Below are 16,101 nucleotides of genomic sequence, written 5' to 3'. Positions count from 1 at the left end.
GGCCTGCTGAGGGAGATCAAGACCTGATCTGGGAGATGAGAGCCTGCTGTGGGGGATGAGGGCCTGCTGAGGGAGATGGGGGCCTGCTGTGGGGGATAAGGGCCTGTTGTGGGAGATGAGGGCCTGCTGTGGGGGATAAGGGCCTGTTGTGGGAGATGAGGGCCTGTTGTGGGAGATGAGGACCTTTTTCAGGATATGAGATCCTGCTGAGGGAGATGAAGGGCCTGCTGAGGGAGATGAGGGAGTCCTAATATCTGCAGTCTACGCACCGGAGACTCAGGACAGCCAATGTGTAGTGCCAGTGTGAAAGTCAGCAGGCTCAAAACTCAAGAGTTGGTGTTTCAGTTTGAGTCCAAAGGCAGGAAAAGGCCCACATCCCAGCTCAAACAGTAAGCTTTTCAGCCTTTTTATTCTATTGGGGCTCCAACTGACTGGATGAGAGCCACACACCTAGCTGAAGGCAATCTGCTTTACTCAGTCTCCTGGTTCAAATGTTCAAATAATCTTAACCAGAACATCCTCATAGACATACCCAAAGTTAATGTTTGGCCAAATGTCTGGGCATCTCATAGTCCAATCAAGTTGCTACAAAAATTAACTCTCTTAGGGACCACCTACGTGGTTTGAATAAAAGCTTCAAACCTGCATGAAAACCAGCCTACTAATTCTCAGAAGAGATTATTCCACCACTACACTCAATGCTAAAAGTCAAAACAATTTTCCTAAAAAAACCACAGGATTAAGCGAGTATCTTCAGTTTACCCCTACACTGTTGGGAAATACCCTTGGGAGTTTCCTCTCAGGCTACTCACCTGAGGTGGGACCGGGGCTTTGTCTCCTATCCCCCACACCCTGGGAGCCATTGAAACTAAAGGACAAGTTTGAAAAATACTCTCAAAGCAAGAAGCTAATTTCTCTGTTAACCTCTCTGTCCTCCCACTTTCACTTGACTTTCATGCTCTAGGTATGTGTGTGTGTATATACATTACATGTGATATATGACATATATTGCATATATATCACATGTAATCTATTATCTATTATATATTACATATATTATGTATTACATATTGTATATATTACATCTAATACATGTTGCATATATTACATCTAATATATGTTGCATATATCACATATATATTGCATGTAATATATGCTACATATAATTATATATTACATATTATATATTGCATATAATATTTTATATATAGATTTTTTTTTTTTTTTTGTGGCCAAGCACAGTGGCTCACACCTGTAATCCCAGCACTTTGGGAAGCCAAGGCAGGAGGATCACTTGAGACCAGGAGTTCAAGACCAGCCTGGGCAACATAGTGAAACCTCGTCTCTACAAAAAATGTTTCAAAAACTAGCCACGTATGGTGGTGCATGCCTGTAGTCCTAGCTACTCAGAAGGCTGGGGCAGGAGGATCCCGTGAGCCCAGGAATTTGACTTTACAGTAAGCTAGCATCACTCCACCACAGTCCAGCCTGGGTGACACTGCAAGACACTGTACCAAATAAGTAAAAATTTTTTGCGTCTCACCCAGCATTTTGACTGTTCAGTAAGGAGAGGTGGTCAGGAATTTTTCCATCATAACCCTGGCTCCCAATTCATGGCCTGGAAGGATGGAACATAGGGAGACTTAGAGGAAGCTCTCAACCCAAGGTGATGGTGGCTCAAAACCAGGTGAGAAAATTAGCTGGGCATGGTGGCGGGCACCTGTAATCCCAGCTACTGGGGGGCTGAGACAGGAGAATCGCTAGAACCCAGGAGGCGGAGGGTTGCAGTGAGCCAAGATCACGCCACTGCACTCCAGCCTGGGTGACCGAGACTCTGTCTCAGAAAAAAAAAACCTCAGTAAAAGCGCTAGCTGATGACCAGATTCTAGATTCTGAAGATGTTTTGAAAGCAGAGCCATCAGGACTTCCTAACAGACTGAATGTAGGTGTAAGAGATTAAAAGGAGTCAAGAATCACTGGAAGGTTTTTTAAAAGTCTGAGACACTACAAAAACAGAATTGTAATCAACAGAGATTAGAATGTGGTGTGAGGGAAGATTAGGGGTTTAGTCTGAACACACTGAATGCGAACATTTATTAGATGTTCATGTGGAGATATCAAGTAGACAGTTCAATCTATGAGGCTAGAGCTTGGGACAGAGGTCTGGGTTGAAGACACAAATCTGGTAGAACCTGATCAATGCTTTGTGTTACTCAGAGAAGCCAAATAGATGTAAGATAGAAATAACCGCCTATCTGCCTTTTTAGCATTGAAAACATGGTAGGAAGTGCAGTTTCCTGTGATCACAATACTAGTCTGCATTAACAGTTACGTAACATGTGGCCACCATCTCGATACACTCTGTTCTCATCGGCCATTTGCTAGAGTTCTATGCCAGTTCTGTGGCTGAAGAGGAATGTGAAGAATGTGGACAAAGTCTGGGAAAAAGCCAGCCATGTAGTTGAACAAAGGGAAGACAAATGAAATCTAGCAAAGGTTAAAGGAAACAAGACGATTTAGTCAGGGATGATTAATAGCAACTGGTCTCATACTCTGAATCAGAGAAGTCTAGATACTTGAAAGTAACCTGCCACCTTTAGAGCAAGCAAACAAAAGAAAATGAGCTTTCACTGCAGCATGAGATTTTTTTTTTCATTTCAAGTTTTTTATCCCGAAAGCACGAGATATTTAGATTAGAAATAAAAGAGGAAAACTAGCACCTATGTAAGACATTAGGTGTTGGCCTAAACACTATTGCATTTTAATATACATTAAGATCCTTGAGGTAGAAATTCTCATTTTATAGATCAGAAAAGCAGGATTCTAAAAGTTTAGGTAAGTTCACAAGCAGGAAAGCTGCAATTCAAATCTGGGTCGAATGAGTCCAAAGCTCATGTTCTTATTAAAATATATCAAATTTCTTAACAGAAATTGATAAAAGTAGGAACTGATTACTGAAAGGGATAATGAGATCTTTTTTTTCCTCGATCTATTTTTTTTTTTTTTTAATGAAGTTTCACTCTTGTTGCCCAGGCTGAAGTACAGTGGCATGATCTTGGCTCACTGCAACCTCCACCTCCTGGGTTCAAATAATTCTCCTTTTCCTCGATCTTTTAAAAATTAGAAGAGATTCTTATCTGTCCAGTATATTTTCATAAACCAGATCTATCTAAAAGCAAACGAATAGAGGAAGCCAGTTTTCAAATTATCTCTTAGTCCTAAGCAGTTATGATTCTAGATTCTGAAAACAGTCTAAATTCTGAGAACAGTCCCACTACCACCAGCACCACCACCAAGCACCAAGAACTATTTTTGTTCCTATTTTCCTATTCTATAGTAAACTGTATATTCACCTTCTAAAACACATATGAAATTCTATCATTTAAAATTTAAAGTAATCCCATACATAACTGAGGAGTCAAACATCCTAGGCTTAAACACATCTTGTTTTGTTTGACTTTGGAACAAATGATTCTAAAGTAAGACAACCTAGAAATGAATTTATGAGGGTTGGGCTGTGCTCACTGTGTTGAAAGAACCAGTAATTATCTTCATGGATAAGAAAGCCTGGGATGGCTGGGCATGGTGGCTCACGCCTATAATCCCAGCACTTTGGGAGGCTGAGGCGGGCAGATCACCTGAGGTCGGGAGTTCAAGAACAAAATGACCAACATGGAGAAACCGCTTCTCTACTAAAACTACAAAATTAGCTGGGCGTGGTGGTGTGTGCCTGTAATCCCAGCTACTCAGAAGGCTGAGGCAGGAGAATTGCTTGATCCCGGGAGGTGGAGGTTGTGGTGAGCAGAGATCACACCATTGCACTCCAGCCTGGGCAACAAGAGTGAAATTCTGTCTCAAAAAAAAAAAAAAAAGAAAGGAAAAGAAAGCCTGGGATGATGTCCCAGAAGCAAAAAGATTGCATTAACACAACTTAACAAACACCTCATATTATCCATAACCCAAAGCTTAAGCAGGAAAAGCCCACCTGAGTCAGAGAACACAATCTCTGATGAGTGGCAGGAACCTGGGTTGCTTGCCACAGACAGAGCTGCATAAATTAAGATTAAACTCATCACAATTTTCACTCAGCCCCAGACACTTCCAGAGGACCAGAGCTAAAAGGGCCATTGAGAACATTTAGCCTCAACTCTTCTTTCTATGAGAAAATAGGATTACTGGCTGCAAATTAGCCTAAGTAGAGATGGGCATTAGCCTAAGTAGAGATGGGCATATTGTTTCAGGGCAACTGACTCAGAAGTCAAGCAAAGCCAGACCTAATGTCAACTAAACGTGAGAAGTCACCCAGCACTGGCCCGGCACAGTGGCTCACACCTGTCATCCCAGCACTCTGAGATGCCGAGGCGGGTGGATCACCTGAGATCAGGAGTTTGAGACCAGCCTGGCCAACATGGTGAAACGCTGTCTCTACTAAAATTACAAAAATTAGTCAGGTGTGGTGGCAGGCACCTGTAGTTCCAGCTATTTGGGAGGCTGAGGCAGGAGAATCGCTTGAACCCAGGAGGCAGAAGTTGCAGTGAGCCAAGATTGCGTCAATGCACTCCAGCCTGGGCAACAAGAGCAAAACTCCATCTCAAAAAAAATAAAGTAAAATAAGAAGTCATCCAGCACTAAGGCTTCCACCCCGGAGACGTGTCCTCCTGAGCAGCAGTCCTGTAGAATGGTTAGGAAACAGGGTCTGGAGCCAGGCGGTCGGGGTCTCAGATCCCAGCTCCACCACCCCCACCCCACAGCTATATAACCCTGGCGCCTTACTCACCTCTATGTGCCTCAGTTTCTTCATCTATGATACAGAAACAATACTTACCTTACAGGGTACTGAGAGACATAAATGTAACAAACATAATGCACTTAAAACCATGACTGGTACTCAAGAAGTACTAGGTATTCTTATTTAATTACCTCTCCCTGGCACCACCAGCATCCTCTCCCATAAACTGACAATGTCTGCTTGCTCATGGCCCATAACAGCCAGCCCAGATAGTTACCTTATAGGTCATGTCTAGGAACCACCTCTGATTCTATGATTCCTGAGAGGAAAAGGCTGTCTGGTCAAGTATCCAACCCTGGTGGGTAAGTGTTATCAATGGAGTACAAGCATAGCCCCCTGGACCTGCCCTCAAACTATGGAAGGTCTAGGGCTTTACCCGACTTGCAAGCTAACAAGCTAGCATGCTAGAGTCTTACAGATGCTGGCAGAAGACATAAACTCTTGAGTCTGAGACCAAGAACTTGTTATAGCAACAGCCATAGCCAGAGCAGCAGCGTTTATGCCAGTTTAAGATCCAGTTCCACAAGGCCACACACATGCTGTGTGGCTGTGTCACAGGAGAGGAACCCCAAGCTCTGGCTGAACTTTGCCCTAGAGGGAAACATTATCTTTACTACATAGATATAAACAAACATACCCTTTTTGCTCTGGAAGGAAACTGCATCTCTGTCCTCTAAGGATGTCTGCTATACACACATCCTTGAAAAGCTAGCCAGAAACAAAGGTCAGTTCCTCTGCTCTTAACACATGAAGAAACAGGACAGACCCTTGTGTCTCGACAATATCTAAATAAATGAAGATATACACTTGTGTTCATGGATTATAAGTGTCAATATTGCTAAAGTGTCAATACTCCCTCAAAATGAACTGTTGACTCAACACAATCCCAATAAAAATTCCAAGAGGATTCTTTTCGGTAGCCAGTGACGAGCTAATTTTTAAATTCATATGGAAAGGCCAAGGGCTTAAAAATAGCCAAAACAACCTTGAAAAAGAAGAACAAAGTCGGAGGATTTATACTACCTGACTTTAAGATTTATTATAAAGCTATCAAGATTTATTATAAAGCATGGTATTGGCATAATGATCCAAAAATAGATGACTGGAACACAACAGAATCCAAAATGACCTTCACATGTATTGTCAACTGATTGTCAACAAGGTGCAAAGGCAATTTCCTGGAGAATAAAGTCTTCAAAACAAATGGTACTGGATCAACTAGATAGAAAACTTTATGCAAAAAACAAACCAAAAAATAAAAATAAAAACAACAAAAAAACTCTCACACAAACAGCTACCAATTCAAAATGAATCACATAACTAAACGTGAAATGCAAAACTATAAAACTACTAGGAGAAAACACATTAGAAAACCTTTGTGACACCGATCTAGGAAAAAATTTCTACAACAAAAGCATGATTCTTCGAAGAAAAAGAATTATAAACTTTATTACAATTAAGATAGGTCTTCTGCTCTTCAGAAGATGCTCTTAAGAGAATGAAAGACAAGCCACTAGCTGGGAAAAATTATTTTTCCAACACATTTGTCAAAGGACACAAACTGAAAACACAAAGAACTCTCAATATTCAGTAAGAATCTATGCAATTTTTTAAAAATAAGTAAAATATATGAACAGATATCATCAAAGAAGTTACATGAATGGCAAAACATGAAAAGATACTCAACATCATTAGTTATAACAAAAATACAAATTAAAACCAAAGTGAAGTACCACGGTATCCCTACTGGAATGTCTAAAATTTAAGAGAATGACCATACACTAACACACTGCTGCTGGGAATGTAAGATGGTACAAGCACTTCGGAAAAAAGGGTGGCAGTTTCATAAAAACTAACATGCACCTACCACATGTCCCAGAGATCCCATTTCTAGGTATTTACCCAAGAGAAACAAAAGCATATGCCCATGCAGAGACGTGTACAAGAATGCTCCCAGCAACTTTATGAACAGTAGTCAAAAGCTGGAGACAACCCAAATGTCCATCACTAGCTGAATGAATACACCAATTGTGGTATATCCACAACATGGAATATTATTTAGCAATAAAAACTAATGAACTATTAATAGACACATGGATGCATCTCAAAATAATTATGCTGAGTGAAAGAAGCTCGTCAAAAAAGAATACAAACTATGATTCCCCTTACGTAAAATCAGAGAAAATGAAAACTACAGCGCAGAAAGGAGGCAAGTCACTCTCCGGAAGGCAGGGAGAGGAGCAGGGAGGAGGGACCACGAAGGGGCACAAAGTGCCTTTGGAGGTCATGGGTTTGTGCATTACCTTGATTGTGATAATAATTTTACAGGCAGACATTTATATCAACATTTATCAATTGTTCACTTTAAATATATGCAACTTATTACATATTGATTATACATCAATGAAGCTATTATTTTAAAAAAGCAATCACCCCCAAATGGAACTGACACTAAAAATTAGAGGTTAATTTGAATTACGAAAAAATAAGGAAAATTAATTTATTTTTATACATGGGTCAAATGTATACTCATTAAACAACATACAGTGCTAAAAATTATGATGAAATTGGGACAGAACTTTAGGTTAGATTGGTAGTTAAGGGTGAAGAGGAAAGGTTGCAGTAAAGATAGCTTTTTAACGAAATTTTAAAACACACACAAACTCTACATGTGTACTTCCCTTCAGAGCTGTGGAGTCTTTCCAATTTCTTTTTACCCAAATTATTTAACAATGGGTCTTCTCTTATCTGACAGAGCCGCATACCCACATATAGCACTGTGCTGTTAATAGAGAATGGGATAGGCTGATGCTGTTTATCAGCTGTTTTATAAGACAATTTTTCTTTGTGTTGTAGGGACACCAGTAAATCATATCCAAATTGAAAGCAATACTTCAGAAACAGAACTAGCGTAAACCTAATATACGAAGGAATTTTCTAAAATTTGACTTTTTTAAAAAGAAATAACATCTTATAATCAATCCTACTTTCTAATACTTTAAAATTTCCTTCAGCTACAGAAGAACAGGTATACAGTAGGCCCCTCTTATCTGCAGTTTCACTTTCCACAGTCTCAGCCACAGTCAACCAAGGTCTGGAAATACCAAATGGAAAAATCCAGAAATAAACAATTCTTAAGTTTTAAATTGCAAACCAGTCTGCGTAGCATGATGAAATCTCATGCTGCCATCCCACTCCATCCCATCAGGGACATGAATCATCCCTTTCTCCAGCATATGCTATGCGCCCTTTAGGTCACTCAGTAGCTATCTAGGTTATGAGGTCAACTGCTGTAGTACCACAGCACCGGTGTTTAAGTAACCCCCATTTTACTTAATAATGGCCCTAAAGCACAAGAGTAGCGGTGCTGGCTTATTATTATAATTGTTCTATTTTATTGTTGTTGATAATCTCTATTCCTAACTATAAATTAAACTTTATCATACAGATGTATGAATGTTTAAAAATATAGTATATATAGAGGGTTTGGTGCTCTCTCTGGTTTCAGGCATCTGCTAGGAAGCTTGGAACGTATCCACCGTGGATAAGGGAGGACTACTGCATAAACCATACAAGCAGCTGTACAGATAACCACCCCGCTTACCACTCAAAAGCCACCACAGCAACGGGATGAATCCTGGACTCTCGCTGATGTATTTCAGGCCTTTCAAATTGATGCTTACATTGTACAGGGACATCAGCATCAGCCTGAAATGTAAAAGAAAAAGGTGTTGGAATGCTCCATCCACACTACATTTCACCCTAAACATATCTCCTAGTTAAGAGGAACTTAACGTATTTAGATATTCCCTCACATTTTAGATGTCCAATTCTACAATCTGGAAAATGAGCATGGTAATATAACGTATGTGAAGTAATATCTGTCTATGTGAGGCTACAGGAAAATGGGAAACTTCAGCAATGATATCACATAATACCGCCTTTCATAGGCTCACATAATCAAGAGTCTCGAATGCAGAGAGGGTCCCACGGGAAACCTCACAAAACATATTTATTGATTCATCTCTTTTATGACCAATCCTGCATTAATATACAGGTTACTCTCAATTTGTAAGAGTACTGTACTCTCAAAGTTCAATTCAGGCCGGGCACGGTGGCTCAAGCCTGTAATCCCAGCACTTTGGGAGGCCGAGACGGGCAGATCACGAGGTCAGGAGATCGAGACCATCCTGGCTAATACGGTGAAACCTCATCTCTACTAAAAAATACAAAAAACTAGCCGGGCGAGGTGGCGGGCACCTGTAGTCCCAGCTACTTGGGAGGCTGAGGCACGAGAATGGCGTAAACCCGGGAGGCAGAGCTTGCAGTGAGCTGAGATCCGGCCACTGCACTCCAGCCTGGACGACAGGGTGAGACTCCGTCTCAAAAAAAAAAAAAAAAAAAGTTCAATTCAGCCATCTAAAACCTAATGACATATTTTCATTCAATGAACATCACACATGACATCCAGGTAGCCAGGTCAGGCCACAGGACTGCATAATCACAGTACAAGGAACAAAGAGTACTACAACCCAACCATCCCTCACAACCAACAGAGCAGTTTACTGAATAGGATAGGACTTTACAAGCTGTTTCAGGATTGAACCATGGCTGGCAATGCAGAGTCCAGTGAAAGTCAGAAACTACAGGACTTCAGTTTCTGTAAATACTGCAAAATACAGAGAACCCAAACACTTTACACTGCAGAGCAATAAAAAGGCTAGACAAATATTTTTGCAAAGCCTTTGAAATAAAGAATGAGTTTGCAAGAAATGAAAGGAAAACACCTGTGATCAGGAACAAAGTAAGAGCACAAAATCTCAGAGGAAAGTGCAAAAGATGCTGCGATTCCAAAAGACTAGAGCTTCAGTTACAGTGGCTTCACGCAGAGGGACAGAGGGAAAAGCCTCAGAGAAACACGGGCATTCAGTTCACAGGCCCTGCAGAAACCAGAAGAGAGGAAACTTTCAAGCTTAGCATGAATTCACATTTTTGGCAGGCCTCAAAATCCCCAGGCCAGTAATTTTAATATAAAACAGAGTGGGAAAGAAGCTCCCCCAGCTTCCTGGACATTAAAGGGAAGGATCCTCAACCTTGTCTTCAAATAATTCCCCCAAATACATACTAGCAAATGAGAGTTCATAACAAAAATCATAATATGACTCATGAGAAAAAGAAGACCAGGTAAGTAACAGCCAGCACAAAGAACCAATAACAGGGCTAGAACCAAAAATTTTTCAGATACTAGAAGTATCAACTGCAAAACAGAAAACTGATATGTTTAATGGGTGAAGATAATTTTAAAAGAAAGTAAAAATATAATCGAGAAGCTAGGATTACTATTAGGAATAACCAGCCAATTCAAAAATAACAGCAGAATTTACAAAAAAGGAAAACAATAATTAAAATGTAAAACTCAAGGATAATTAGACACATGGAAAAGGAGAAATACTAAAGAGAAAAACAGACCTTAAGAAACTACAGCAAGAAAGAAAAAACAGATGAAAGAGAAGTTGAAGTACAAGGAGGCGAAGATGAAAAGTTCAACATTCTTCCAAACAGGGTCCACAAAGAAAGAACAGAAAGAAAGAAGGAAAAAAATATTTCAAAAATATTTTCCAGAAATGAGTAAATATAAACCCTCAGATTCAGGAGGCGCAAATAAATCTCAAGAAAGATAAAAAATAAATACAAATCTACACACATCACAACCAAACTTTAGAAAATTAAAGACATTTTGTAAAGCAGCCAGAGAGAAAGGATATATTACGTATAAAAGAGTAATTACACCAAAAGCTAGGCTCTCTATATCTACCAAGTATAAAGAGAAAATAATAAACAGAGTTGTAAACCCAGCAAAAAGATTTTCAACAAAAGAGGTAACGTAAAAATACTGTCAAAGAAAATCTCAGACATTTTTAAACAAACAGATCTGAACTAAAAGAATTGGAAGGACAGACTTCGGAAAAAGGAAAATGACGTCAGAAGAATGTTCTGAGATACAAGGAGGGAGTAACTAAAGGGATGTGAGTGTACAGAAGTAAACACTGAACACTGGGGGGTAAAAGCAGTCATTAAAATGTCTATGGGATTTTTGAAACTTTTCAACAGAGCTAAGATACAGTCCATGAATCCATGTAATCCAGGATGTAAATATTAGAGCATTCTAAGATCTTTCTACTGTTTAGGTGAGAAAGACTTTAATTACTTTCACATATACCAAATGCATCAAATCATGCTTTAAAAAACGGGCTATCACTGAAAGACACAAGGGTAAACTTTCAAGACACTAAAAGAATAAAATGAACTCAGAACTTAGTGACTTTGAAAGAAAGATAACAGAGTAAGACCCTGTTGAAAGAAAGAATAAAAAAGGAACAAAAAGAGTAAGAAGAAGGGAGAGACAGAAGGAAGAAAGGGGGGGAGGAAGGGAAGGAGGGAGGAAGCAAGGGAGAAAGGGAAGGAGGGAAGGAAAGATAACGGAAAAATCATAATAAAAAGAAAAACAAAATATGACAGAATAAATAAATCCAATCACTTCATTAATCACAAATGTTAATGAACAGGATATTCCTATTAAAAGGCATAGATTATAGATTGTTAAAGGAAAAACAAAATGCAACCATGGACTGTTTCACAGAAACACACCTGAAACAAAAGTCTCCGGAAAGGGGCCAGGAGTGGTGGCTCACACCTGTAATTCCAGCACTTTGGGAGGCCAGGGCGGGCAGATCACTCGAGGCCAGGAGTTCAAGACTACCCTGGCCAACGTGGCAAAACCCTGTCTCTACTAAAAACATGAAAAATAGCCAGATGTGGTGATGGGCACCTGTAGTCCCAACTACTAGGGAGGCTGAGGCAGGAGAATCTCTTGAATGCAGGAGGCAGAGGTTGTAATGAAGCGAGATGGCACCACTACATTCCAGCCTGGGCAACAGAGTGAGACTCTAAAAAAAAAAAAGTTTGTGGAAAGTTGAAAGTAAAAGAATAGGAAAAGATATATCCAATACTAATGAAAAAAGAAGAAAGAGAAGGCTGAGGTAGCTACATTAACAGAAAAGAAAACAGACTAAGTGCAGTGACTCATGCTTATAATCCAACACTTTCAGAGGCTGAGGTGGGCAGACGGCTTGAGCTCAAGAGTTGGAGGCCAGCCTGGGCAACATGGCAAGACCCCGTCTCTGCAAAAAATATAAAAACAGCTGGGCATGATGGCACACCCCTGTGGTCCCAGCTACTGGAGCAGATGAGGTGGGAGGATCGCTTGAGCCCAGGAGGTCAAGGCTGCAATGAGCTGTGATAGTGCTACTACACTCCAGCCTGGGTGACAGAGCAAGACCCTATCTCAAAAATAATAATTAAAAATAATATAATTTTAAAAGAAAGAAAAGTGGCCGGGCGCGGTGGCTCACACCTGTAATCCCAGCACTTTGGGAGGCTGAGGTGGGTGGATCATGAGGTCAGGAGATTAAGATGATCCGGGCCAACACGGTGAAATCCCATCTCTACTACAAATACAAAAAATTAGCCGGGCGCGGTGGCAGGCACCTGTCATCCCAGCTACTCGGGAGGCTGAGGCAGGAGAATGGCGTGAACCCGGGAAGTGGAGCTTGCAGTGAGCTGAGATCGCGCCACTGCACTCCAGCCTGACGGAGGGAGACTCTGTCTCAAACAAAACAAAACAAAACAAAAAAAAATAAAAAGAAAATTAAAAGTACACTTCTATAAGAGTAAGTCAAAGAAATTATGAGGAAAATTGGGCAACTGAACAAGAATGAATATACAAAAATAAAACTTGTGATGCTAGTGAAATATACACACACACACAGCCTTAAATACTTATTCCAGAAAAAAATAGCTGCAGCAATGGCAGAATAACTTGCATTGGACTAACCATCCCACTAATGAGAATCACAAATTCTGAACAAAATATAGGAACCATTTAAGGGGAATGGAAAGCAGCCAAAGGCAGGCAGAAAATGAGAAGTACCCCCTTGAAAGAAGAGGAGTGGCTCATGCCTGTAATCCCAGCACTTCGGGAGGCCAATATGGGAAGAACTGCTTAAGCCCAGGAATTCAAAACCAGCTTGGGTAACACAAAAATATCCCATCTCTTCATTAAAAAACAAACAACAACAGAAAAAAAAAACATTAGACAGGCACGGCGGCACATGCCTATAGTCTCAGCTACCCAGAAGGCTGACGCAAGAGAACCACTTGAGCCCGGGGACGTCAAGGGCTGCAGGGTTGTGATGGTGCCAGCCACTGCACTCCAGCCTGCGTGACAGAGCAGGACCCTGTCCCCCCCTCAAAAAAAAAAAGAATTTTTTTTAGATAAAGAGGGCAAATATATTGAGGTTTAGGCAGGGCTACACAGCACCAGGCAGCCAGCCCTCAATCAGAAACCTGGGGATGCCCAGTTTAAGAAGTAAAACCACAGAGTCCGGGGTCACCAGGGTGGAAAGAAAGGGAAGAAGATACCTAGAAAGGAGTGTTTCAGAACAAGGGAGCACTAAAGTGTGCACGAAAACCCTCCAAGGTTCTGGCCTCTAAATGACACAAGTGTAAGGCAGAGAAAGAGGGAGAGCTGCAAGGCAGAGGAATGAGGCACAGCTCTGCTGCAGACCATGTCCAGGGAGCCAGAGCTCAGGTATGAGTCAGGCAAAGCTGACGACCAGCTAGAATACACATAATTCTCTTCAACAGAGTCCAGAGCCCCCACAACCTACCTTCTGCCACCTCCACTACACACGCTATCAAATAAACACTGAACTAGCACTGCCGGCTAGGATGAGGAGAGTAAGCCACTTGCTTTGGATGTAAATTTAAGGGAGTATCAACATGCCCAGTAGCCCATATTTTTTAACACTGTAATTCAATATTTTAAAAAATATATAAAAAATGCCCTAATAAGCAAAACTTTAATGTTTCACTTTTTTTTTCCTACAGCTAGGGTCTCACTTTGTCACCCAGGCTGGAGTGCAGTGGCACAGTCATTGTTCGCTGCCACCTAGAATTCCTAGGCTCAAGCAATCCTCCTGCCTCAGCCTCCTGAGTAGCTGAGACTACAGGCACGTGCCACCATACCCAGCTAATTTTTCAATTTTTTGTAGAGATGAGGTCTTGCCATCTTGCCAAGGCTGGTCTTGAATTCTTGGCCTCAGGCAATTTTCCCACGTCAGCCTCCCAAAGTGCTGGGATTACAGGCACAAGCCACTGTGCCCAGTCCAAAATTTTAAATAAAGATGGAACTGGTTAACAGTGCCATGCCAAGACATACTGGAGCCTAAGGCAAAAGGAAAAAATCATAACACTGACCAAGTTCATTGTTAAGGGACTAACTAAACATACTATAGTACATGTAACACATGCGTGCCATAGAAAATTTCTATTATAGTTTTCTATTAAAATGTCTGGTTTCCCCACTAAATTTTGTCAAAAGCAAGCTCCCAGCCTTGTCTTTATCATCTCACAAACTAGTATAGTAAGACTGGATGCAATAAGGACTCAAATTTGTTACTGAAAAGTGAATTGACTCTCAGTGATTAAGATCAAAATAAATAAAAGCCAAGGTCTTCCTTCTCTCCCATGTGACCAAGGCACTTTCTTTTTCTGTTGTTGTTTTTTTTGAGACGGGGTCTCGCTCTGTGGCCAAGTGAGACAGACAGGCTGGAGTGCAGTGGTGCAATCTCGGCCCCCTGCAACCTCCGCCTCCCGGGTTCCAGCAATTCTCCTGCCTCGGCCTCGTGAGTAGCTGGGACTACAGGCCTGTGCCACCATACCCGGCTAATTTTTGTACTTTTTTTTTTTTTTTAGTAGAGACAGGGTTTCACCATGTCGGCTAGGCTGGTCTCAAACTCCTGACCTCAGGTGACACGCCTGCCTTGGCTTCCCAAAGTACTGGGATTACAGGTGTGAGCCACCGTCCCTGGCTGACCATGGGCACTTTCAAAGTCCCTGGCAATGCTATGGAGCCAGAAAAGACAGAGCTATGTAAGCACCCTCCAGAGCAGGGTGCTCAGTTCTCAAAACAAGGTCCTCAGCATCCCAGCAGGCTACAAAATAAGCCACAATGCAAGTTCTTCCAAGTTTCACTGACAATTTTTACACGCATTCAAAAGCTACTCACTAGTAACCTGTTTAATGAGGCAGTAAGGGCTACTCAAATGTAGTGTTCATGAGGAAAATTTAGCACCTTAACTAGAATTTAGTGAGGTGTCGAATCCAGTGTTCCAAGAAGAGAAAACTTCCTGCTTCAGATCACAAACCCAGAGAGGTGGAATTCCTTCGAATTAAATATATTGCCCGTGGCTGCTTCCACACAGGCAGTAACGGCAGAACTGAGTCACTGCAACAGATATCGTATGACCCCAAGAGCCTAACATATTTTCTGTCTGACACTTTATGGAAAAAGTCTGCTGACCTCTGCCTTACAGCATGAAAATAAGATAAACCAATATTCTGTATGTCTTAAAAAGCAAAGCTAGCATCTGGTAATAACTGTAATATAGGGCAACCTTCTGAAAAGATGGCCAGTTGAAATTCTTTGCTGAGTGCCATTTAGATTTAAGGTGGCAAAAACAACTCCCAAGTTGGCAGAGGTCTTTACATTTTTATATTTGGTCAAAATCAGTTATCCTTAAGAAGCTAAAATGAAACACATACTTACAACAACCATGTCGCCACCTGAGACCTCACGTCACTGCCAAGATACATCTCACAGAAGACCAAAGACTTCTAGGTCACACAAGAGTTAGCAAAAAATAAACCCAAAAGATTCTGTTTCTTATGCAAGTGTTTTATCTAATATAACATTTCTATTCCAACCAAAAATATCTGTAAATAGTGTATCAAGTTTCCAATTATCAAGTCTAAGAGACTACCCATTCATTTTACTCTTCTAGTACTGAAATATTAAATGTCATTTCTTGGCTAGGTGCAGTGGCTCACGTCTGTAATCCCAGCACTCTGGGAGGCTGAGGCGGGCAGATCACTTGAGATCAGGAGTTCGAGACCAGCCTGGCCAACATGGTGAAACCTCATCTCTACTAAAAGCACAAAAATTAGCTGGGCATGGTGGCACATTCCTGTAGTCCCAGCTACAGGAGGCTGAGGCAGGAGAATCACTTGAACTCAGGAGGCAGAGGTTGCAGTGAGCAAGATGGCACCACTGCACTCTAGCCCGGGCAATAAAGTGAGACTCAGTCTGAAAGAAAGAAAGACAGAAAGACAGAAAGGAAAGAAAGGAAAGAAAGGAAAGAAAGGAAGAAAGAAAGAAAGAAAGAAAGAAAGAAAGAAAGAAAGAAAGAAAG

General features: G+C 41.1%; 1 protein-coding gene across 1 annotated transcript in view; it reads right to left on the bottom strand.

Annotated features, from left to right (window-relative positions):
* Positions 1 to 16,101, bottom strand: part of LOC113219768 (heat shock factor 2-binding protein-like) — a 61,271-nt gene that overhangs the window by 41,639 nt on the left and 3,531 nt on the right. The window contains exon 3 of the mRNA XM_026447465.1: positions 8,394 to 8,497. Within this exon, the coding sequence (XP_026303250.1) occupies positions 8,394 to 8,497 (104 nt within the window). The remainder of the gene's footprint in view (positions 1 to 8,393; positions 8,498 to 16,101) is intronic.

The sequence above is a fragment of the Piliocolobus tephrosceles genome, chromosome 19 (genome assembly GCF_002776525.5).
Source record: "Piliocolobus tephrosceles isolate RC106 chromosome 19, ASM277652v3, whole genome shotgun sequence".
NCBI lineage: Eukaryota > Metazoa > Chordata > Mammalia > Primates > Cercopithecidae > Piliocolobus > Piliocolobus tephrosceles.
This window is presented reverse-complemented; position numbering and strand designations above follow the sequence as displayed.